The following is a 23,408-nucleotide window of genomic DNA, read 5'->3' on the forward strand; positions in this document are numbered from 1 at the left end:
GCACGTTGTGGTCAGAACACTACAGGATACAAAACCTTTTTAGTGACACCCTTGCAGGAGAAGTTACTGCTCAGTTCCCTGTGGATTCGACTCTGGACTTACCGCTAGCTAGTCTAGTTATGGGCACATGATATTTTATTTGCGCGAAGCTCAAACGACGGCTTCATCAAATTGGCGCCGTTGCCGGGGAACTGAGAGCGCTAGTAATTTATTTTGTAATTTTTTTTTGTGAGTTTTGCCTTAACGTTTGTGTATGCGTCGTACCAGGAGTGCAGGTAACAAAAATCTTTTGTTCAACGCGGAGATTGAGCGACTTGTCCGACTGAACAACGTTAATAGACGCAGGGCAGAACAAGAAGCACAGGCAAGAGAGAGACAGTTAGAAGCGGAGAGAGAGATGGTAGAAAATTCGGGACCAGAGAATGACAACGCCAACAAGACTCTCCGAGACATGATGTTCCCGAACAACTTGAACCTCCGGCCATCAGCCATAGTACTACCAGACATCACTGGAAATTGGGAGCTGAAGCATACCCTAATTCAAATTTTGCCCAAATACAGTGATATGCCCGGAGAGGACCCTCAAAGGCATCTCCAAGACTTTGAGATGGCATGTGGAACACTGCGCACCGCTAGTCAAGCCCTTGGCGAGTACATCCGACTCCTCACTTTTCCGCTCTCTCTGTTAGAAGGAGCGAGGGAGTGGTTGTATAATTTGTCCGAAGGAAGCATTCGGACCTGGCAGGAGTTGCAGAGCAAGTTTTTGGAAAAATACTTTCCGGCCGCCCGAATCCAGAACTTGAGGACTCGGATAAGTAACATAAAGATGGGATCAGGAGAAATCCTCTATGAGTACTGGGGAAGGTTCAAACAGATGTTGGCCAAATTCCCACAACACCAAATACCGGATCATGACGTTATTCGATATTTCATGGGAGGACTCCGAAGGCAAGATAGGCAATGGTTACACGCTGCATGTGGAGGATCGATCCTAAACAAGTCCGCAGCGGAGGCTTTCAAACTCATAGCCAATATGGCCGAGGAATCGAGAGATGAGGAAGGGACTATAGTCAGAACTACTCCGGTGCAAACTCCTTCTGCCCAAGACGACAAGTTGGATAAGCTGTGCAACATGTTCGAGAAATTCATAACGAACCAAGGAACACCCAACCAAGGGATTCCCAACATCAGGAAGCCTATGAAGGCATGCCAACTTTGCATGGAAAATTCGCATGCAACCGATGAATGCCCACAACTTTTCGAAGAGGAAGAGCTTAATGCTATCGGGCAACAGCCAGGAGAAAATAACGGTGGGCAACACCAGAAACCCTTTGAGCCTTACAGGCAGCAGTCTAACAATCAGGGGTGGAGACAACACGAGAACCTTAGGTACGGCAACAATAACTTTTTGGGGCCAAACCAAGGGCAAACGAGTAATCCACCATAATACTCGCAACAACCTCAACAGGCAAGAGGATCCTCCCTATCAGAGCTTGTGCATCAAATGGCCCAACAACAAGTGAAATTTCAGCAAGAGACCGAGAAGTTCATAATGGAGACGCGAGGAGGAATGCAGAATGTGAACTCTCAACTATCACATCTTGCCCAAGCAGTCGCCAGACGTGAAAGCAAACAAGGGGAACTCCCTTCCCAAGTGGAGGTGAAGAAGGTAAATGCTATGACACTCAGAGGATGAAAGGAGTTACCCGAGGTTGTCAAAAAGAAAAGCCAAGAAGAGCCAGAGATCAACGAAGAGGTTGGAATGGGATCAGCAGATGAGGAAGAACTTGCCCAAGAAAGAGAGGTCAAGAAAAAGGCGACAGGGAAGGGAAAAGAGAAATCAAGCCAGACTGAGCCCATAATCCCTTTCCCAGGCAGAATGGCCAAAGAACAAGAGAAGGAAGAACTGATTGAACTGGTGAAAATTTTCAAAAAGGTGGAGGTCAATATGCCCCTTTTGGTCGCGCTACGCTCTATGCCCAGATGCGCGAAATTTCTCAAGGAACTCTGCACTCGGAAGGTCAAATACACTGATGATGCAAAATTTCAAGTGGGCGAGTCCGTATCCGCGGTCTTACAAAGAGATATGCCCATAAAATGTGGGGATCCTGGCATGTTCTACATCCCATGTGTAATAGGAACCATGAAGGTGGAGAAGGCAATGCTCAATTTAGGGGCATCCATCAACGTTATGCCCTTATCCATGTACCAGGACCTGGAGATAGGACCACTGAAGCCTACCCGAGTGGTAATCCAATTGGCAGATCGGTCAAATGTCTACCCAGAGGGAATATTGGAAGACGTTTTGGTCAAAGTGGAGGAACTCATCTTTCCAGCGGACTTCTACATTCTCGACATGGGGAAGTCAAAAGCACGGGATCCGGTTATGCTTTTGGGCAGACCATTTCTAAAGACTGCCAGGACTCGCATTGATTGTGATACGGGCAAGCTAACATGTCAGTTCGAAGGGGAGACAGTGACCTTCGACATATACAATGCCATGAAACATCCATCTGACACAGAGATGGTGAAAAGTGTCGACATGATCGAGAAGGTTGTTGAGGAGGTTTTGCCCAGAACACCATTCAAGGAGCCATACGATGCAATAATCCAGAATGGCATAATCGAGGAGGACTTGCAAGAGGAATCATTGCAAGAGGCGGTGAAGATGCTAAATGCATGGAGCGAAGGGGTCAACCACACTGAGGCTCTGAAAATCCCTACCTTGAAGGAGGAAGACCGACTTGTGCCCTCGACCCAAAGGACACCCAAGCTCGAGCTGAAGTCTTTGCCCAAGCATCTCAAGTATATCTTTTTAGGCGATAATGACACTTTGCCCATAATCATCAATTCAGAGTTAACACTCGAGGATGAAAACAAAGTCAAGGAAACTTTGGTAAGCCCAGTACACGTTGTGCCCAAGAAGTCGGGCATACAAGTGGTGGAAAATGAATTTCGGGAATTGATTGCTACAAGATTACAAACCGGCTGGATGGTGTGTATTGATTACTGCAAACTTAACCAGAAGACAAGAAAGGATCACTTCCATTTGCCTTTCATCGATGAGATGCTGGAAAGACTTGCGGGGAATCAATATTTTTGCTTTCTGGATGGATACTCAGGGTATATGCAGATTTAGGTTGCAGAGGAGGACCAGGGCAAAACGACATTCACTTGTCCTTTCGGAACGTTTGCCTATTAGATGATGCCATTTGGGCTATGCAACGCCCCGGGCACATTCCAAAGATGCATGATGAGCATATTCTCGGACCTCCTTGAGAACTGCATCGAGGTATTCATGGATGATTTCACGGTTTATGGGCAAACCTTCGACTCATGCCTAGCCAATCTGGAGAAGGTACTCAGAAGGTGCGTTGACAAGAGTTTGGTGTTGAACTATGAGAAATACCACTTTATGGTCAAAGAAGGGGTTGTGCTCGGACATGTGATCTCAGGCAGAGGAATAGAAGTGGACAAAGCATAGATTGAAATAATAGCCAAGCTACCATACCCAACGAACATCAAGCAGTTACGAGGATTCCTTGGGCATGCTGGATTCTACAGGAGGTTTGTAAAGGACTTTGCAAAAATCGCTCAACCCATGACAAGATTGCTACAGAATGAAGTGGAGTGGAATTTTGATGATGGCTGCAAGGAGGCTTTCCAGATTTTGAAGAACAATCTAATCTCCGCACCCATAATACAACCCCCTGACTGGGGGATGCCTTTTGAGGTAATGTGCGACGCCAGTGGATATGCCATAGGGGCAGTTCTTGGGCAAAAGCGGGGAAAGGAAAATCACGTCATCTACTATGCCTCAAAGACACTGAATGGAGCCCAAATCAATTATTCCATAACTGAAAAGGAGATGTTAGCGGTGGTGTTCGCCTTTGAAAAATTCAGGTCTTACCTGCTCGGGGGGAAGACCACAGTCTACATCGATCATGCGGCCTAGAAGTACCTTTTGGCCAAAAGTCCAAGCCCAGGTTGATCCAATGGGTCCTACTTCTACAAGAATTCGATGTAGAAATAAAGGACAAGGCTGGAGCACAGAACCAAGTGGCCGATCATCTAAGCAGGATCGTAAGGAAGGAAAAGGGAGAACCAATCAAGGAGATGTTCCCGGATGAACAACTGTTCTATGCCCAAGGAAGAAGGGAAGATCCATGGTATGCAGACTTATGCAATTACCTATGTTCTGGATATGTGCCACCTGGATACACTTATGCCCAGAAGAAGAAGTTGGCCAAGGACAGCAGGAAATACATTTGGGACGAACCGTATATGTGGAAACAATGCGGGGACCAAGTGTTACGGAGATGTATCCCACAAGAAGAGCAAGGAAGCATCCTACAATTCTGTCATTCAAAGGAGTGTGGGGGACATTTTGGGCATAAGAGGACTGCAGCCAAAGTTTTGGAATGTGGATTTTAATGGCCGATAATTTTTAAGGACAGCTACACGATATGCAAGAACTGCCCACAATGCCAACGAGAAGGGAACATAACCAGGAGGAATGAAATGCCCATGATGCCCATTATGCCCGTGGAGATATTTGACATTTGGGGGATGGACTTCATGGGACCCCTTCCCAGTCCGAGAGGAAACTTGTACATCCTACTTTTGGTGGATTATGTCTCCAAGTGGGTGGAGGCAAAAGCATCCCCAACAAATGACTCAAAGGTAGTGGTGAATTTTTTGAAGACTAACATTTTTTGCTGGTTTGGTGTGCCCAGAGCAATCATCAAAACGATTTTGCGAAAGATTGTTGGTCCTACAGGGAAGGACTGGAGTCTTAAGTTGGAAGATGCCTTATGGGCATATCGAACTGCATACAAAACTCCATTTGGGATGTCACCATATCGAATGGTGTATGGCAAGAGGTGCCATCTACCGGTGGGAATCATCTACCCCATATCCGATAGCCAATGGGTGAGTCCAGTCCATGTCGTACCAAAGAAGTCAGGGATACAGGTTGTAGAGAATGATCAAGGCGAGCTTGTGCCTACCCGTTTGCAAACTGGATGGAGAGTTTGCATTGATTATAGGAAGCTGAATGATGCAACCAGGAAGGACCACTTCCCACTGCCCTTTATCGACCAGATGCTGGAAAGGTTGGCCGGTAACGCCTATTACTGTTTTCTGGACGGATACTCCGGATACATGCAAATTTTTGTGGCACATGAAGATCAGGAGAAAACCACTTTCACCTGCGTATTTGGGACATTTGCATATCGGAGAATGCCGTTCGGACTCTGCAACGCACCGGGAACTTTTCAACGGTGTATGATGAGCATCTTCTCCGACCTTTTGGAGAATTGCATTGAAGTGTTCATGGATGACTTCACTGTATATGGTAGCTCTTTCGACACATGTTTAAAACACCTAGAACTCGTCTTGAAAAGATGTGTGGAGAAGAGCTTGGTCCTCAATTATGAAAAATGCCATTTTATGGTGAGAGAAGGAATAGTGCTCGGGCACGTTATTTCAGAAAGGGGAATTGAAGTGGACAAGGCGAAAGTTGATTCCATCGCCAAATTACCCTACCCGTCAACCGTAAAGCACATACGGGCATTCCTCGGCCATGCAGGCTTCTACCGGCGATTTATCAAGGACTTCGCCAAGATTGCCCAGCCCATGACCAGACTTCTCCAACAAGACGTGCCGTTTGAGTTTGATGATGAGTGTAAGGAGGCCTTCACGATTCTGAGAAGCAAGCTGGTGTCGGCCCCCATTATTCAACCTCCAGTATGGGATTTACCGTTCGAGATCATGTGTGATGCCAGCAACCACGCCGTTGGAGCAGTACTGGGACAGAAGAAAGGCAAGGAGAGTTGCGTGATCTACTACGCATCCAAAACACTGAACCCAGCACAGTGCAGCTATACAACTACGGAGAAAGAACTCCTGGCGGTGGTATTTGCCATAGAGAAGTTTCGTTCCTACCTTTTGGGAACGAAGGCGGTGGTCTACACGGATCATGCCGCGTTGAAGTACTTGATGGCCAAGAAGGAATCCAAACCTCGACTCATCAGGTGGATTTTGCTACTACAAGAGTTCAATATAGAGATAAGGGACAAGAAAGGAGCTGCAAACCTCGTGGCAGACCATTTGAGCAGGTTGCAACTGGAGGAGGATGACGGTATGCCCATTACCGATACGTTTCCAGACGAAAAACTTTATTCCATGAGCATCCTGGAGGATGAAGAAGAACTACATGCTCTAACCAAGCAGGAGCCCTGGTATGCGGACATAGCTAACTATCTGATTACCAAAGAGTTGCCGTCAGGATTGACAAGGTTCGAACAACGGAAGTTACTTGCGCAAGCACGCTACTATTACTGGGAGGACCCATATCTCTGGAAGATTGGAGCAGATCAAGTCATACGAAGATGCATACCTGAGGATGAGCATGCCCGAATCATGGACATGTGTCATGGAACGGCAAATAGCGGGCACTTTGGAGGAAAGCGCACGGCCCACAGAATTTTGGAGAGTGGATTCTACTGGCCCACCATATTTGCGGACACAAGAAAATGGGTACAGAGCTGCCCGAAGTGCCAGATGACTGGAGGTATTACCGCAAAGGATGAAATGCCACAAGTTCCAATCATGCCGGTCGAAGTTTTCGACGTATGGGGGATTGACTTTATGGGTCCCTTCCCAAAGTCAAAGAACTACGAATACATTCTGGTGGCAGTGGACTACGTATCAAAGTGGGTTGAAGCCAAGGCAACCGCAAGCAATGATGCCCATACCGTGGCAGGTTTCCTGAAGGAGCAAGTGTTCGGGAGATACGGTGTACCAAAAATTCTAATCAGTGACCAAGGTTCGCACTTCTGTAATGCCATTATCAGATCACTAACCAAGAAGATGGGGGTGACACACAAGGTCACCACTGCATATCACCCCCAAGCAAATGGGCAGGCCGAGATTTCCAATAGGGAAATCAAGAGCATCCTGGAAAAGGTGGTGCATCCCAATCGTAAAGACTGGAGTGACCACTTGGGAGATGCGTTATGGGCATACAGAACTGCTTTTAAGACACCCATCGGAATGTCCCCGTTCCGCCTACTTTATGGAAAAAGATGTCATTTACCCGTGGAAATCGAGCATAAGGCGTACTGGGCAATCAAGCAGATCAACCTTAGTATGACCCTAGCTGGAGAAACAAGGAAGCTGCAACTGAGTGAGTTAGAGGAACTGCGGTTGGAGGCTTACGACAATGCGGTACTCTATAAGGAACGAACCAAAAGGGTCCATGATGCCAAGATCAGGAAGAAAGAGTTCGTGGTGGGACAAAAGGTCCTACTTTTCAACTCACGCTTCAAGATGATGGCTGGGAAACTTCGATCAAAGTGGTCAGGACCATTCGTGATCAAAGAAATCTTTTCAAACGGAAGCATTGAAGTGTATGATCACAATGGAGTTGATACGTTCGTGGTAAATGGGCACCGCCTTAAGCCCTATCACGAGCTTGCTGAAATAGAGAAGGAGAAAGAGGAATGCTACCTTCTCGACCCTGAGTACGAGTGAAGAGTGAAGGGAGGTCGAGCTCAAGACGGGAAACAAGAGCGCTTACTGGGAGGCAACCCAGCGTGGTTACTTCGGTATGGTCTATACCGAGTTTTCTTTTCTTTTCTTTTAAGTTGTTTTGTTTTGTGTTTGGATGCGCTAACTTGCAGGGAAATCGGGCCGAGATAATTTGGAAGAGGCCCAGAGGTTGATCCGAGCCCACTTTGCGTTGCAAAGTGTGTAGGTGGAGAGCTAGGGATTGGAACGGTCTGGGAAAGGGCTTACGCAGAGAAATGACGCAAGCGTGTCAGGGGCAGGCGGTGAAGTGACTGCAACCCTTCGGTTTCCGCAGAAAATTTGAATTTCAAATTTTGGCCATGATTTTTATTTCCTTAAAATTTCTTTTTCTGCCATAACCGTCACACTTACCATATTCAAAGCCTTAATCCACGATTCTCTTCTCCACAAACCCTAACCTCCGAAAACTGCTACACCACGATCACCACTCACCTCAAACCCTAAATTTCCATAACTGCCGATCACCTTTCTTAAAGACCAACCTCGCCTCCGGAAATCCCACAAAATCCAAAACTTCCGCACAAATCCTAAATCTTCTTGAGCTCTGCAAATCACAATGGCGAAGACCAAAGGAGCAGGCTCCGGAAACACCCAACCACCAAAGAAGAAAGGCACCAAACCTCCACCTCCAAAGCGCACCACAAGGCGAAGCGCTTCGGAGGAGACTTCTACCAAAATCACTGAAGATCCCTTGCTGAAAATCCAGCCCGAAGACAGAGGGCGTACCGAAGTCCTTCAACAAGAGGAGCGAGAAGTAGCAAAAACAGCCGCTGAGTCAACTCAACCGGGAGAAGGGGAGCCCGAGCTCACCCCTCTTGTGAAGAAATCGAAGAAGGGTCAGGAGAGCAAAGCAACTCCGGCGCGATCAACTATCGCGCCACCACCTGTTCAAACTCAACCCCAACCACAAATTCTGGAAACCTCCATGCAGGAAGGAAGGACAGCTTCCGAGGATACGGAGGAGAAAGAACAAGAAGAAGCGGAGGAGGAGAAGAGCGAAGAAGAGAAGGTGGATGAGGAGGAGGCTGATGAAGCAGAGGAAGTTGAGGCAATTCGAGAGAAGGAAGTGGAAATCCCAACACCCCAGAGCAAGAGACCTGGAGTAAAGAGAAAGCTAGATGTTGCAAAACCCCCACTACCAGTGAAGGCCAAACCGACGCAGGCAGGCAGTAAGACCCGAATCAGAGCTGCACAGAGCAAGAAGCCACGGAAACCAACTGCAGTCGAAAAGGGGAAGGCCAAGGAGATGGAGGAGCCAATGGAAGTAGATCCAGAGAGAACCGAGACGGTTGAAAGCTCCAACTCAGAGGATGTGATCGCCCCTGCTAAGCCGGTAACGAGCACACTCACCTCAAAATCCAAGGGCATCAAGCGCAAGGGAGTAGTGCGACCCAGCACTACGGAAACGGTCATACCGAGAGACAGTGAGAGGTATGCCGTCTTAAAAAGCCGGGAGATCACCCCTTGGTATTTTCTGGTGACTGAAGTGTTGGAGAATTTCGGAATAAAAGAGCGTGTGGAGGGATATTTCAAGAGCATTGGTTGGGGAAAGATTCTGAAGTGGAATGCGTTGGCATTCAAGAACTTGTCGGAAGAGTTCATGAGCACGGTGGAATTCAAGCCAAAGGGAAATTACTCGATTGAAACACCAGGTACCCTCCGCTTCCAGTTGCGAGGGAAGATGTTCCCTCTGTCTATCAACGACTTGAACATCCACCTGGGGGTAATCGAGGACAAGGAGGTGTATGATGATGAGTACAGGCAAGCCGAGACCATGGCCTCACCGGAGTGGCGCAGTCAGATTGACCAGTACTGGGCTCAACTCTCAACAGGGACCAAGTATGTGAAGAATATTAGCAAATCCAACGAACTCCGCGACCCAGCCTTGCAGATTTGCCATCGTTGGTTGGCCTATAACATCTATGGCCGGATTGAGGGATCCAACGTCGTCACGCAGCAAGAGCTCTTTGTGCTTTGGTGCATGGTGGAGAGAAAGAGGGTGAACTTTGGGTTCACCGCTGCACTACAATTTCAGTATGGGGTAACCCATACCAACAAGTATCTCTCCCTATGCCCACTGGTGACTCTCTTGGCGAAGAAGCTTGCTGGTTTCGACGAGAAAACCCCAGATGAGGCAGCTGTGGCAGAAACCAGACTCTTTGATATCGGGAGGCTGGTGCGGTGGCGGATTGTTGAGATGGATGAAGGAGGAAGCTACCGTTTAGTCCAACCAGAAGGCAGCTCAGTTCGACCTAAACCGAAGGTTGCAAGGGAACAAGGAACTTCTCGCCCACTCAATGGCGAGATTATCAAACTGACGGACGAACTGAAAGAAATCAAGGACGAGCTGGTGATGCTGGGAGGAGAAGTGGCCACACTGAGGGACACTGTGGAGGAAGGATTCAAAGCGATGGAAGCTTGCTTTAAGGAAATCAAAGAAATGATGGCTGCGGAGGTGAGATCCTCCGACCAAAATGACTAAGTACTTTCCCCTGAACTCGTAGATTAGGATTTATTTTATCTTTTGCTTTTCTTGTTTTAGTGTCGGTTTAATCTGTTTTTGATGTCGAGTCTACTTGCATTGTTTGATGGTGAAAGATTATGCATGCTGATTTCTGTTTTGGTATGATTGGTGGATTGAGTATGAAATGCATGATGGTAGTTGTGAGGATACAGAGAATACCCCACCGGTGAGATCAGGACCAAATTGAAAAAAAAAAATGCATGCTTGTGGTGAGAATTTGCTGTGACTAGGAAATCTTGATTTTGTTTGAGGACTCAATTTTGCTAGTACATGACTTGTGTGATTTGGGCACGATTCTTTGACTTATGGCCCCAGATTTTCTTTGATGACTAGTATGAAAATAATCCCTAGTATGCCAACTTGAGCCGAACTCATTCTTTCTTAAGCTTTGATAATGCTATATCTAGGAGGAAGAATTTGTGAAATGAATGAAATGGTGAACAGGGGATTATAAGAAAAGAAAGAAATCTGGGCACAAAAAAAATTTTGTGAATTAAAATGATTGCCCATAAGAAGAATCAAAATGGAACTGAACCCCATTGAAAGCGGGGAAATTAAGGGTTGGTTATAGTTGTACTGAATGTGCATGCTGAGTAAGGGTGATACTGAAATTAGCCACTGGACCATATTTTCCCACCTTAGCTCCGTATGCCACATTACAACCCAACAAAGACCCTTTGATAAGTCATACTAGTGTGCTTAATTTGTAGTCTTCGATCAAACTCTTAGAGGAACTAGCACAGCAAATTATGAGTGCAAACACATAGACCGGTGCTTGAGCGAGAAGAGAGACTACCATCACACTTTATGCATGATCATTACTCTGGTTTGTGGTTTGACTGAACTGAATGATGCATGTTGGTATGATCTGATCCTGAAATATATGCAAGTTTCGTGTCTCTTAGTTTTATTTCTTTTCTTTCGCCCTTTTCGTCCGTGTCTTCTGTGAATCCACCTACATACTTGAGGGCAAGTATGCTTTAAGTGTGTAGGTGTGATGCGTCTTCGACTTTTGGGCCATTTGGCCCTCTTTTTCTCTTTATTTGTGTCAGTTCAGGTCTGTCCAGGGGGAAAACAAAGTTGTGGAGGAAGGAAGATCAGTAGAGCGGAAACGGAAGAAATGCGGTCAGAATGGGCATTACCGAGCCCAGATTGCCAAATCATGTTTGCCAGCATGGAGCTTCGGCCAACAAGTACCTCTCCAATTCAACTTGGGGCATGGGAACCTGGAGCCACCACCTGGTATGAGCCACACCGATAAGAGCAGTCGGTCTGATCGTTACCAGAAGAAGCAGACAGCCAGAGCCATAAAAGGAAGGTCAATCTCGGAGATCTCATGGAACAAGCGGAAGGTTGAAGAAGAGACTAGAAGGACTGAAGGGATGGGAAAGGTTGACTAAGCTTGCAGCTGGACGCCATCTTCAATCAGGATCAATCAAAGATCGAGCTAATTAAGGAAAGAAGATCCCGGCGGAGATTTGGAACCGGCGCAGCTAGGGTTAGGCCTCTACCGTTCGGCAGTATAAAAGGCTAATGTTGTGCAGCGTGAAGAAGTTCTTGGCACCCAGAAAACTCTTGCTTTACTTTCAAGTATTCAATTAAGTTCGCCGTGTGTGGCATCAAAAACACTTCACATTTCCGTATTTTAATTCCGTCGCGTTGTCACTTTTGGACAAGGTTCGAAGGCTTGAAGCTTAGGTATTATTATTTTATCTATTTCAGTATTTCATTTCGTTCAAGCATGTGTTTAATTCTTTTCGCATCCATGAATTTTATTATGTGTGAGTAGTCCTTTAGGTGAGGTTTTAGGGGAGGAAATAATTGTTGTTAACATGTAAACATTCGTGAGGCACTTGCTCTTTCGGTTGAATTTCGTGGTTCCGGAAAGATCTGTTCGATACCATGGGCAGTAGAGGCCTAACGGGAGACCCTCATTCGGTAAAATGCTGTCCGTGTCAAGCAAAGGCCAGGGTATACCAGGACGTGACAACCGGTATACCCAAGACCGAGTAGCTGAGCAGCGTCAACAAAAGGCGTTGTAGATCCGGAAGGTGGGGAAAGGATTGATGGGATACACTGTCCTTCCTCAGTCTTGGGCTTCTCTAGAGAATATCCATCAACTGTGACGAGGCATAAAGCCATGGTTATCAAATGAGGAAAGCAATCTCAGCGCCGTAGCATGTCTATGACTGGTCGGTCGACAAGGCCGGAAATAGTTGAGTCCAGGAGGCATGTGTCACCCTAGTGCGGAGTTGGGGACCTCAGGAGAGAAAGTTGATGAGGGTCATACTTGGTGAGTAACGGGTATGACTACTATCTAAGGAGGAGTGAAGCACTGCCTTGTGACCGGGGATTGTGTGACCTTCGGACCAAGTGACCACAATGAGATCAACCATCCTATATGTGAAGTGTAATCCCTTGAAACGCCCCGATGTCTTTGGGCCACGCCTTGGGTTTGCATGGATCCTAAACGGATCATCAGTGTGCCTATGACCGAAACGAATGTTAACAACAGTTATGACCTAACCGAATAACCTCACCCCTTTGTTATTATTGATTGTGTTTATTTCTTGTGCAGCATATACAGATTGAGAATTGTGACACCTCAGTTTGTCAACGGAGAACAAAGTGGTTCCTCACTCCCTGTGGGATTCGACCCTACGCTTACCGCTAAGACTAAGTCCTTGTCGTGAGAAGTAGGAGCGTGTATTGTCCGTACTGGGCTTACACAGGTATTTTGTCCGCACCGCACGACGGGTGTGTGCCAGGGCACAATCAGTCAAATGGAGGAGTATTAATCCCAGGGCAGAAGGGGGCTCTTAGGTAAAATGCGGCTGAAACCGCCTGACGCACGTCACATCAAGTGACAGTTGTCAGCCCTATCCCCCAAAACCCTAAAACCTCTACCCACGACGTCACTACCCTAACCATCCAACTTCACATAATCACCACCCCCCTTTCTCGGCCCTTAGCATACAAAACCACTACCCAACCACCATGGTCTCCATCAGACCCAAAAATAAACTCCGAGGCATACCCCAAGGCACGGAGATCGATCTCACCGGAGAAAGCCCCACACCGTCAAAATCCAAAGCTTCGAAGAAAACCCCACATCGGAAACCACTCCCGATGGAAACCACACCAACCCCTTCATCCAAAACCCTACCGCAAATCGAGAGCCCCTCGCCGGTGGATAAAAATGCCATCGAGCAACTCACGGCGGAGATAGACGTCCCCACACTCGGCACCAGCGACCAGTATGCGGCCGAAGGAAAAGGCAAGGCCGCACCGGAAGTGGCAAAGAAAGGTGAGGATGAGCCATCTAAGAAGAAGCAGACCCCCACTGCTCCAAAGAGGAAGAAGCCGGCGGCCGAGAAATTGGCCACGCCGGCCGAAGGATCATCCAATGAGAGAAATGAACCCTCGGGTTCAGTGATGCAGGAGGAGCAGGGGGAGTTCGGCGAAGAGCAGGAGGAAACTCCGGCGAAAAGGAGGAGGAAAGTGCTGGCCCCAACCCCGATCCGAATGATCAAGGGAGAGCCGACGTCAGCACCGATAAGCAGGAAGAAGACATCGAAAGGGATAGCTGTGCCCAAGATCCCGGATATGGACACACTGGAGCCTTTGGGTATAGTGGACAAAGTGAAGGAATACTTCGAAAACATTGGCTGGAAGGCATTTCTAAAGTGGCCAGGGCACGCATATGAGGAGGTGGTCAGGGAAGTGTTTGACTCGATACAAGTAGACATCAACCCAACCTGCGGGCCTCTGGGCATGAGCTTCTCCATGAAGGGAGAAACCAGGGATATGTCCGTGAATGAGCTCAACCTCAATCTGGGAATGGTGAAGCTGAAAGACCTGCAGAAGAAGGAGTACAAGGACGCAAAGAGAGGAATTCCCACCTTCACTGCACAGGAGTGGGATGTCATGTGGGCAGAGATTGGCGATGGAGGACAGTTCAGAACCCAAAAGGTCAAAGGGCATAGGATCTGCGACTCAGCCCTGAGGGTTTGCCACCGCATCCTCTCGTACTCTCTCTTTGGCAAAATAGACAGCGGGAATGCTATGTCCAAAAAGGATCTCTACATCATTTGGGCAATGCATAGTGGGGTAAAGCTCAACTTTGGAGCTTTTCTGATCGAGCACATCGACTCCATCATCAGCAAGCCTTATCAGAGGCTCTCCTGCATCTAGTTCACCACCGCATTTGCCCAGGTGAATGAGATTGAGATCGAGGAAGGGAACACCAAGATTGAGGCGGAGAAGCTAAACATCGAAGCCCTGATCCACATGAAGGATGTCAGGATGGACCGTGGTGTGCCCAAATTTACCAACCCAGAGGAGAGAGAAGTCTCGCCAGCCGAAGGGCAAAGCCCCGCTGTGGGCAAAGGTAAAGAGAAGATGGAGGAGTCAGAGTCAGAGGAAGAGGGAAGTCAGCTGGACAGGATTGAGACCATGATCGTGGAGACCCAGGTTGCACTGGCAGCAACCCAAAAGGCCCTGTTGGCCTTCTTCAAGCACCAAGGGTTCAGGTACCCACCTGCACCTGCCCCTTGAATTTCACCCTCCCTAGTTTTTTTTAGTTTTTGTTTTGTTTTGTTTTGTTGTGTCTTTTGTGAGTTTGTTCTGCTTGTTTGTCGAGTCTGTCTGGCCAAAGCTGCAGGAAGGGTAACCTTCTGCCTGCACCGGTGTTTTGCCCAAAAGGCAACACACTTGGTGCAGGCACCCAAAGCAATGGCCTTTTTTCTGTGTCTTTTGTTGTTTGCTTTTCTCGTTTGTTTTATTTGTGTTTGTTGTTTTCCTTGACCCCCTCCACACACCTACTTTGCTCATAGAAAAGTGTGTGTGTGGGGAGGGCCAAGGTTTATGTTGTTGTTGCACTGGGTAATCCTTGTTCTCGCACCCTTTGCCTTAAGGCAAAGTGTGTGAGTGGGAGGGAAGACCCGGTCTTTTTTTGTTGTTATAGAGTTTGGTGTCAAGCATGCTGTGCAATCAAGGTTACTTAGTTTTGATGATTAAAGAGTTCAATTTTGTAAGTAGGAGTCTACAAGCTTTGTGCCGTATGTAGTTGAGGACGATGGATGGGGATTTGGGCATACCATGTGAGGATTTGAGCCTTGATATATGCTGTTTTATGCCCATAACAGTTCTTTCTTTCGTTGTGTGAATTTTGACATCTTGATTTAGGGTAATGCTAGAACTTGCTTTGATTCTTAGTCGAACCCTGTGTACATAGTCTAGGTGTGTTAAATGATTTAGGCAATTCTTTCTTTAGCCCACAGAGCCAAATCGACCGACCTTACATCTATCACTTGCAGCCCCTTTTGAGCTTAATAATTCATTTGAATTCACTTATAAATTTGCCCAAAATTGAACCATCCCGGTCAAACTGAACTTAAGGGCAAAAGAGGGGAAAATAGTGTAGTGGACCTTATGGGCAGGACTAATACAAAATTGCAAAAAAAGGGAAATTCTATCCCACCATAGAAAAAAGTCCATAAATAAAAAGAAAGAAAAAGGAAGAGAAAAAGAAAAAGAAAAAAAGAGGGAAGAATAAAGGGAAGAATGTGCTTAGGCCCGCAAGAATAGGCAAGGTTTTTAAAAATCTGGGAAGTCATATGCCCAGAATGAAGTTCAGAATGACCTTAGCCTCGAACTAAAAAATTCCCACCTTATGCCTTAAGCCACATTACAACCAATGAAAGACCTAATGAGATGCACCTAGGGCTTTGACAAAAGGGGAAGACAATAGAAGATAGGCAAGGTTATGGTCAGAACCCAATCAAGATGTCCGAAGTGTAAACACGAGCCAAAACACTTGAGAGAAAAAGTGAAAGTGGAGGAACATCCTTATGCCCAGAACCCGATCTTGACTCAACTGATGGCATTTTTGTTTGTTTGATCATACTACTGGTTGCTTCTCTTAATTTTCATTTTGCTGTTGGACTGAGAAAGTATAGCATGCTGTGTGTTTTCATTTTTTTTCTTATGTTTTGTGTGTCTGTTTTGTCCGTGTATGTACTTGGGCAAAATCATGCATGCACGTTTGAGGACAATCGTGTTTAAAGTGTGTGCGTGTGATGAGCCCAAGTTTGTGCTCTGTTTTTGTGTCTGTTTTAGGTCTAGATCGAGTCTTTTTCCTTTTGTTTGTGTTGTTTGGTCGCCTGGGAGGGCGTAGTTCAGTGGCAGGACCAGCTTGTGGGCAAGAGGTGCTCCAGGGGTCGAAAGTGCTGTCACCTCCCGTGAAAGAGGTATGCGCTGGAAGCAAGGGGAATGGAGGCAAAACCGTCCCTTATGCCCATAAGTACCGCACGAGAGCTGGCATGCAAGAGGATGAAGGCAAGGGGAGAAGACGGAGACACAACAGGCGGGCGAGGGAGGACTGCAAGTGGGAGTTCGATATGGGCCGAAGGCGGTAGCTATCCAAAAGAGACCGATGAGGCCAAACCACCGCCTTATCCAAAAGGAAACAAATCTTCATGAAGATTAGGTCTGAAAAGGGATAAGCATCTCCATGCTTGCATGGATCCGGCCGCAACATCATGGGCTGGGCCTTATGTTGCCCTAATCACTCCTATAAATACCCGAAGAGCTTCTAAAGCCAAGGGTGCTGAAAAACCACCTTTTGTGCAGTATTTTGTGAAGTGGAAGCTAGCCCGGGCTGTTGGCATAATCTGTTACTTTTTCGTTACATGTTTTGCACGGCACTTTTGGTCGTATGTACTTATATTTTCCTTTAAGCACTTTCAATTTCAGTTATGTTTTCCTTTATATCTTTTGCTTGTGTTATTTACTTTATGTTCGGCTAAGTTTCATATTCTGATTTGGGCAAGATGATCTGAGCATGAACACTTAACTCGAGAGGTCTAATTTGGGCATAACAACTGTACAAGCATATTCCCGATACACTAGGTTTGATTCCAATAAGGCTGTAACAACTTGGTTAATTAATTGATCACTAGTTAACTAGGGAGTTTTGGTCACAAGTAATAATTTGGGCATAAGGCGAAACACCATCGACCTCCAAAATAGTACAACGAGTGTTGGAGCCGTGACTGCTGTGAAATATCGGCGTAAGAGTCAAGTGGGTCTATCTAAATCCTAAAGCATTCTGGGCAAAGCACAACTAGCGATAGGCCATCGTAGAAAGCGTGGATGTTGCCCGGGGTAGTTGATTTCCATTAGCTGACCCTTCTAAGGGATCATAAACTGAAAGCATAGATTGGGCAAGGGGTTTTTGCGTGCGTGGCGAGTGACAATAGTGATTTATCTTTGCACCAATGATCGAGTGTTCCGTTCATGTTTAGTGATTCAAACCCAAGTCAGAATTGTTTTGTTATTTGATTTATCTACTTTGTTATTTCAGTTTAGGTTGGAAACCCCGTTCTGCCCATAAGCACGTTGTGGTCAGAACACTACAGGATACAAAACCTTTTTAGTGACACCATTGCAGGAGAAGTTACTGCTCAGTTCCCTGTGGATTCGACTCTAGACTTACCGCTAGCTAATCTAGTTGTGGGCACAGGATATTTTATTTGCGCGAAGCTCAAACGACGGCTTCGTCAGTGACCCCTTGGGAAGTTTCTCAGAGAGCGTGCGAGTAAGGACAAAACACACTAGAAAAGACTCTGTTGGTCTGTGGGGATAGCCGTCAACTCTGGAGCCGGGCTGTTACAGGTGGTATCAGAGCCGAACCTCTCCCAGTACGGTGTGGTTCGGGGACGAACCAAGCGGAAGCTGGTGGGCCTGTGACGCCCGGGGACGAAGTGCGGAGTGATCGTCGGTGCAAAAGAGGCACAGACAAGGAGCGGCTCCGATTAAGACTTCCAAGCGGAGGGGCGCAGGGATGAACCGAAACACACCCGAACGAGAAGGATTCCAAGAATATGCAGGTATGGGACTGCATATTCGAGGAAAGCTTAAGTGATTTGATAGGTGCTACTCATATCAACAAGATGCATCTTCTTTTCTGGTGCCCACGTGGAAAAAACTCCAAGGTTAAGCGTGCTTGGCTTGGAGCAATTTCAGGATGGGTGACCCCCTGGGAAATTTCTCAGAGAGCGTGCGAGTGAGGACAAAACATGCTAGAAAAGACTCTGTTGGTCTGTGGGGATAGCCGTCAACTCTGGAGCCGGGCTGTTACAAGTTTCCTAGGAAAATACTTTGCAAATCCGAAGCCTAAGTTCTTGATTACAGAGAGCCTGTTCTTTGTAGTCTAGTTGACATTTCGAACTCCCTTTTCAACTGAGCGAAAAGAGTGTTTGAGTAGATAGGAGTTCAGACCAGTGTTCTGACTCCACAAATCTTAGCCACCCGCTGGAAAAAGGCATTTATGTGTCTTAGCGTGCTAAGAGTGAGCGAGAAATCTAACCTAGTGTGTTGGTACTGAAAATTATATTTTCAGTTCAAGGTATGCTGTGCACTCGTAAGCATAAGCCCAGAGTGTTTGTCAGACTAATCATCTGGCCGTAGGCATAGGAACTTATTTTCCGAACCACATAAAAATTCTTGTGTTCTTTATCTGCTCTAAAATTTATTTCACAATTGAACCTGCTTAACTGAAAAAAGAAAGTCAGGATTTTATTAGCTGACAAACTTTCTAAAGGCTATTTGAACTAAGTTTAATTTTTCGCTGCTGAGTTATTAGTCTAACTGACCAACCAACTGATAATCAGTAAGATTTGTAACTCTACTCGGTTATACAAACTCTAAACTGAAGCCTTACGTGGATATCAGTTAAAGCTTTGTGCTTGGCTGAAATCAAACCACTGAAGTTAATTCAGTATCAGTCTACAACCACTTTAGAACTGAAGTTTGGTCTGTTTGTTTTCGTTTGAAAATAGCCTACATGTGTATTCCCCCCCATACACCTCTTCAGTCAACCCTCCGGGACCCAACAATATGGAAGATGATAATTATTACCTGAATTAAGAACATAAAGATACTAGTCAATATAGCGAGAGAGTTTGAGATAAGTGTGAGGATAATAATCCTAAAGATAATTTGGAGTTGCATGTTTAACAGTGATCCGGGGACGGTAACCTTGCATGTAATCTACTATTTATATGCGACGGGAGTAGGTATAGACTAGCTTTGAGATAGTCTTAGAAGAATTTATCTTGGTTTATTGAATTGAATCTGTTGGATTATCTGAATCTGTTGAAACCTTTGCCTTGTGATATTTTATTTCCATTTGTTTATCTCTATCAGGTTAATTTATTTTTTTTCCACTTTATTTATTTTCTTTGCGTTAAACCAAACCAATCTTTATTTGTTCTCCAGATAGAGAAAGATAATTTAGGATAGAAATTAATTATAATTAGTCTCTGTGGAATACAACCTTACTTGCTACTGTTGTGACGCCTTGGGCCGAAGTGTGGAGTGATCGCCAGTGCAAAGAGGCACGGACAAGGAGCCGCTCCAATTAACACTTCCAAGCGGAGGGGAGTAGGGATGAACCGGAACACACCCGAACGAGAGGGATTCTGAATATATGTTGGAATGGGACGACATATTCGATGAGAGCTTAAATGATTTGATAGGTGCTACTCATATCAACAAGATGCATCTTTTTTTTATATACCCACATGGAAGAAAGTCCAAGGTTAAGCGTGCTTGGCTTGGAGAAATTCTAGGATGGGTGACCCCCTGAGAAGTTTCTCGGGGAGCGTGCAAGTGGGGATAAAACACGCTAGAAAAGACTTGTGTTGGTCTGTGGGGACAACCATCATGTCTGGAGCCGGGCTGTGACAAAGTGGTATCAGAGCAAGTTGTTTGCTCTAAGCCTAATTATTCTTTTGAGTCTAGTCTAAATTTGAATAATTGGACTAGCATAAGTAATATAATAAAAGCTCTGCGCTCCATCTCATCCAGTCTAACCATGTACACATTTTCAGAGTTTTAAAGTATCCTGTTACAGGTGGTATCAGAGCCGAACCTCTCTCAATACGGTGTAGTTTGGGGACGAACCAAGCGGAAGTTGGTGGGCCTGTGACGTTCGGGGCCGAAGTGCGAAGTGATCGACGGTGCAAAGAGGCACAGACAATGAGCGGCTTCGATTAAAACTTCCAAGCGAAGGGGCGCAGGGTTGAATCGGTACACACCCGAATGATAGGGATTCCGAGAATATGTTGGAATGGGACAACATATTCGAGGAGAGTTCAAATGATTTGATAGGTGCTACTCATATCACCAAGATGCATTTTCTTTTCTGGTACCCACGTGGAAGAAACTCCAAGGCTAAGCGTGCTCGGTTTGGAGCAATTCTAGGATAGGTGACCCTCTGGAATGTTTCTCGGGGCGTGTGCGAGTGAGGGCAAATCACGCTAGAAAAAACTTGTGTTGGTCTTTGGGGACAACCGTCAAGTCTGGAGTTGGCTGTTATAACTATACACAATTGCACCAGTGCACATGCGGTGTGTTAAGAAATTAGCGAACAAGTTTTTGGCACCGTTTCCGCGGACTGTTTATTTTTTATACTATCTATGAATTGTTAGCTACTAATCTGGATTTTTATTTTTGTTATTTTATTTTTTTTCTTTATTTTTCTTATAGTTCTGATTTGGGTCTAGAGTTTTTCCAGGTAGTGCATGAACACACGATCTCATAGTTTACCTTTAGCAGATTTTGATCCTAAGATTGAAGCTTCTTGCCGTAGAAACAACAGCCAGAGTGTTGGGAAATAAAAGATATAAACTTTTCTTGTTTTGATGATACCAAAACTCTTAGAAGTTTCTTTCTAGACTACGATTTTACTGGACTTATGTGTTTTAGTCCCTTCTAGTAGCTAAACTGAAGATGAAGACTAAAGACGAAGACTGAAGACTGATGTCGAAGGACTGAAGACCGAATACTGAAGTTTAAAACTCAACTGTTAACTGAGTCAACTGAAGGACGTGTACTGAAGTCTAAGTGTTTGGAAAACACTTGAGTATTCCACATCAGCCGAAGCATTTATTATAACTGGAGTTAAGTATCAAATGGATTCCTCGGACTGATAGCCCTTATACGGACTGATACTCGATAGATAGAATGTTTTAGTCAATTCTATCTTAGCCACGTGGAATTCAAACAGCTGACTTCCAGTATAAGCCGCAATTAATGCAAAAGATAGAGCATTAAATGTCGAGATAGAGAAAATCGTCCTTCAAGGTATAGAGTTTCCGATTCCATGTTACTTTACTCTGTAACACCATCTCCTAGTCCTGCAAAGACCATACCTCTTTCGGCTAAAGGATATGCAAAGATTGAGGACCTGAGCAGGATTTCAAATTTGTCCAACAACGGCAGAAAATGCAGAAGTCGCCAACGGATCTTTTCTCTAGACGCTGCCTATAAATACAGCTCAAGGACGAACCTCATTCTTCACCGATTCAAACACACAAGCTGAAACTCTGCCAAACTTGCAACTCAGCCTCTACACCACTTTCAAAAGTTTGAATCGAAAAAGAGAATACCAAAACCCCAAATCAGTTTACTGATTACAAACATTCTCTTATTTTCTTAGGCGATTTCATTGTAAACCCTTAGCCTAAGCTTCGATTACTCAGAGCCTGTTCTCAGTAATCTCGTTGGTATTTCGAACCATTTTTCTAAAGAGCAAAAATAGAGTTCGAGACTGTAGACCGAGCTCTAGGTTGTTTAGTACCCGTAAACTAAATAGATAGGTTCCTTAGCACCCGCAAGCTAAGGAGGTGAAAATCCAATGCAGAGAGTTGATATTGAAAAGTGTTCTATTCAATCTAAGGATTGTTGTGCACCCGCAAGCACAAGCTAGTGATTGTCAGGTTGATCAACTGACCGTGGAAGTAGGAACGTTTTTCCGAACCACGTAAAAATCATTTTTTTTTGTTTATTGCTTTTAGTTTTTCAATTCGTTTTTTGTGCACAAACCCTTTTTCGACTGAAACTGATAACCTAAAGGATTAAACATTAAAAACTAATAATTTGATGCACTAAAGGCCTTTTCAGTTAAATTTGCTTTCACTCAAGTGTAATCAGTCCAACTAATAAATCTTCGGATAATCAGTAGGATTACTTACACTTCTCTTATTTTCTATAACTAATAAAACTGAACCCTCTCTGAACTGAAGTATGTTGACCAATTTCACTCACTGAAGTTATCTAAACTGATTCATCATCAGTTGCAGTCTTAACCTTTGTTTTCATCTCATATTATTTCAACTTCACTGCACATCAGTTTTAGTTAGTGATCACTATTTTTATTAGCAACAAAATACCGCAACTAACACGGTGCAACAGTAGCAAATAATGTAGGAACATTTGTTGCAATCAACCTCAACATTCCAAACAATTGAATCTCACAACTATGTGTATCACTCAACTCTCAATTTGATGGAACGGGACGTGTATACTCTCATCGAATTCAATGCAATGCAGATCTCTTACCATAGGCTTGCCAATCGTCTACCATCTCTATCACTAAAAGTGTGTCAGGACTAAGATGAAAAAGGTCTTTTTCTTTAGGTTATAATGTAGAGACATTTGTTAAGGTAGGGAAATTTAGGCTAAGTGACTCAAATAAATCAAGAACAACAACCTTATAGCTTCGCAAAACAAGTATAGAACAAATTTCATCTTCCTCCCAAGTATGCCACCATAATCAACACAACCAAGGGATTTAATCATCAGAAAATAGAACTAGTACTCTTTTATGCTCTCCACTTATTTCCAACAAACAAAATCGATTTTCTAACAAATCTCTCAATAAACACTCGACTTTATACTTCACTTTTTTTTTCTTTTCTCAATTTTTTTTTCTCTTTTCATTTCAAAACTTTTCTAGAGCTTATAAGAGTAAACAGTAACACAAAATCATCCATTTTTTTCATGACCCATTATGAACTTTTGCCACACAAAGATCCCCATAAACTACATCACCCTCTATCATTCGGCTAAAGAATAAACGCTAATTAGGCTCAAAGTGGATAACAAAGGATAATTTTTTGCTAGGCTAACAAAAGAGGGCCTAAAATCATATCCTAATCCTGGACACAACAACAACCTCAACATATAAACCATGTAAAGTTCTAGAAAATCTCCACATGCATGCCAAAACTCACAACAAAGAATAAATTGTGTATGATAAACAGTAATGACTCAAAATCTCACAAGTTTATTTAATGTCCAAAAGTCAAGGTTAAAATCACTCTAGAATTATGCAAATTAGTTCCAACTACGTTCAAATCATCAAAGAAAATCAAACTCCAAAATTTTTTCACATAAATCATCATTGGCATCTTACCAGAAATCAAATGGGCATCAACTCAAA

At 44.9% G+C, this 23,408-nt stretch overlaps 2 protein-coding genes across 2 annotated transcripts; both read left to right on the forward strand.

The window, feature by feature from the left end:
• The first annotated feature begins 253 nt into the window (after positions 1–253).
• Positions 254–1,447, forward strand: LOC131018746 (uncharacterized). Its single transcript, XM_057947452.1, has one exon. It carries the CDS (start codon positions 254–256, stop codon positions 1,445–1,447), a length of 1,194 nt encoding a protein of 397 aa, XP_057803435.1.
• Positions 1,448–1,762: 315 nt separating this feature from the next.
• On the forward strand, positions 1,763–3,139 carry LOC131018748 (uncharacterized). The gene has a single exon (XM_057947453.1). The coding sequence runs from the start codon at positions 1,763–1,765 to the stop codon at positions 3,137–3,139; it is 1,377 nt and encodes a 458-aa protein (XP_057803436.1).
• The last annotated feature ends 20,269 nt before the right edge of the window (positions 3,140–23,408 follow it).

Source organism: Salvia miltiorrhiza, chromosome 3 (genome assembly GCF_028751815.1).
Source record: "Salvia miltiorrhiza cultivar Shanhuang (shh) chromosome 3, IMPLAD_Smil_shh, whole genome shotgun sequence".
NCBI lineage: Eukaryota > Viridiplantae > Streptophyta > Magnoliopsida > Lamiales > Lamiaceae > Salvia > Salvia miltiorrhiza.

Bases quoted from the DNA above. Each gene is read 5' to 3' on its own strand.
- LOC131018746 (XM_057947452.1), top strand. From the start codon at position 254: ATGCGTCGTACCAGGAGTGCAGGTAACAAAAATCTTTTGTTCAACGCG.
- LOC131018748 (XM_057947453.1), top strand. From the start codon at position 1,763: ATGGGATCAGCAGATGAGGAAGAACTTGCCCAAGAAAGAGAGGTCAAG.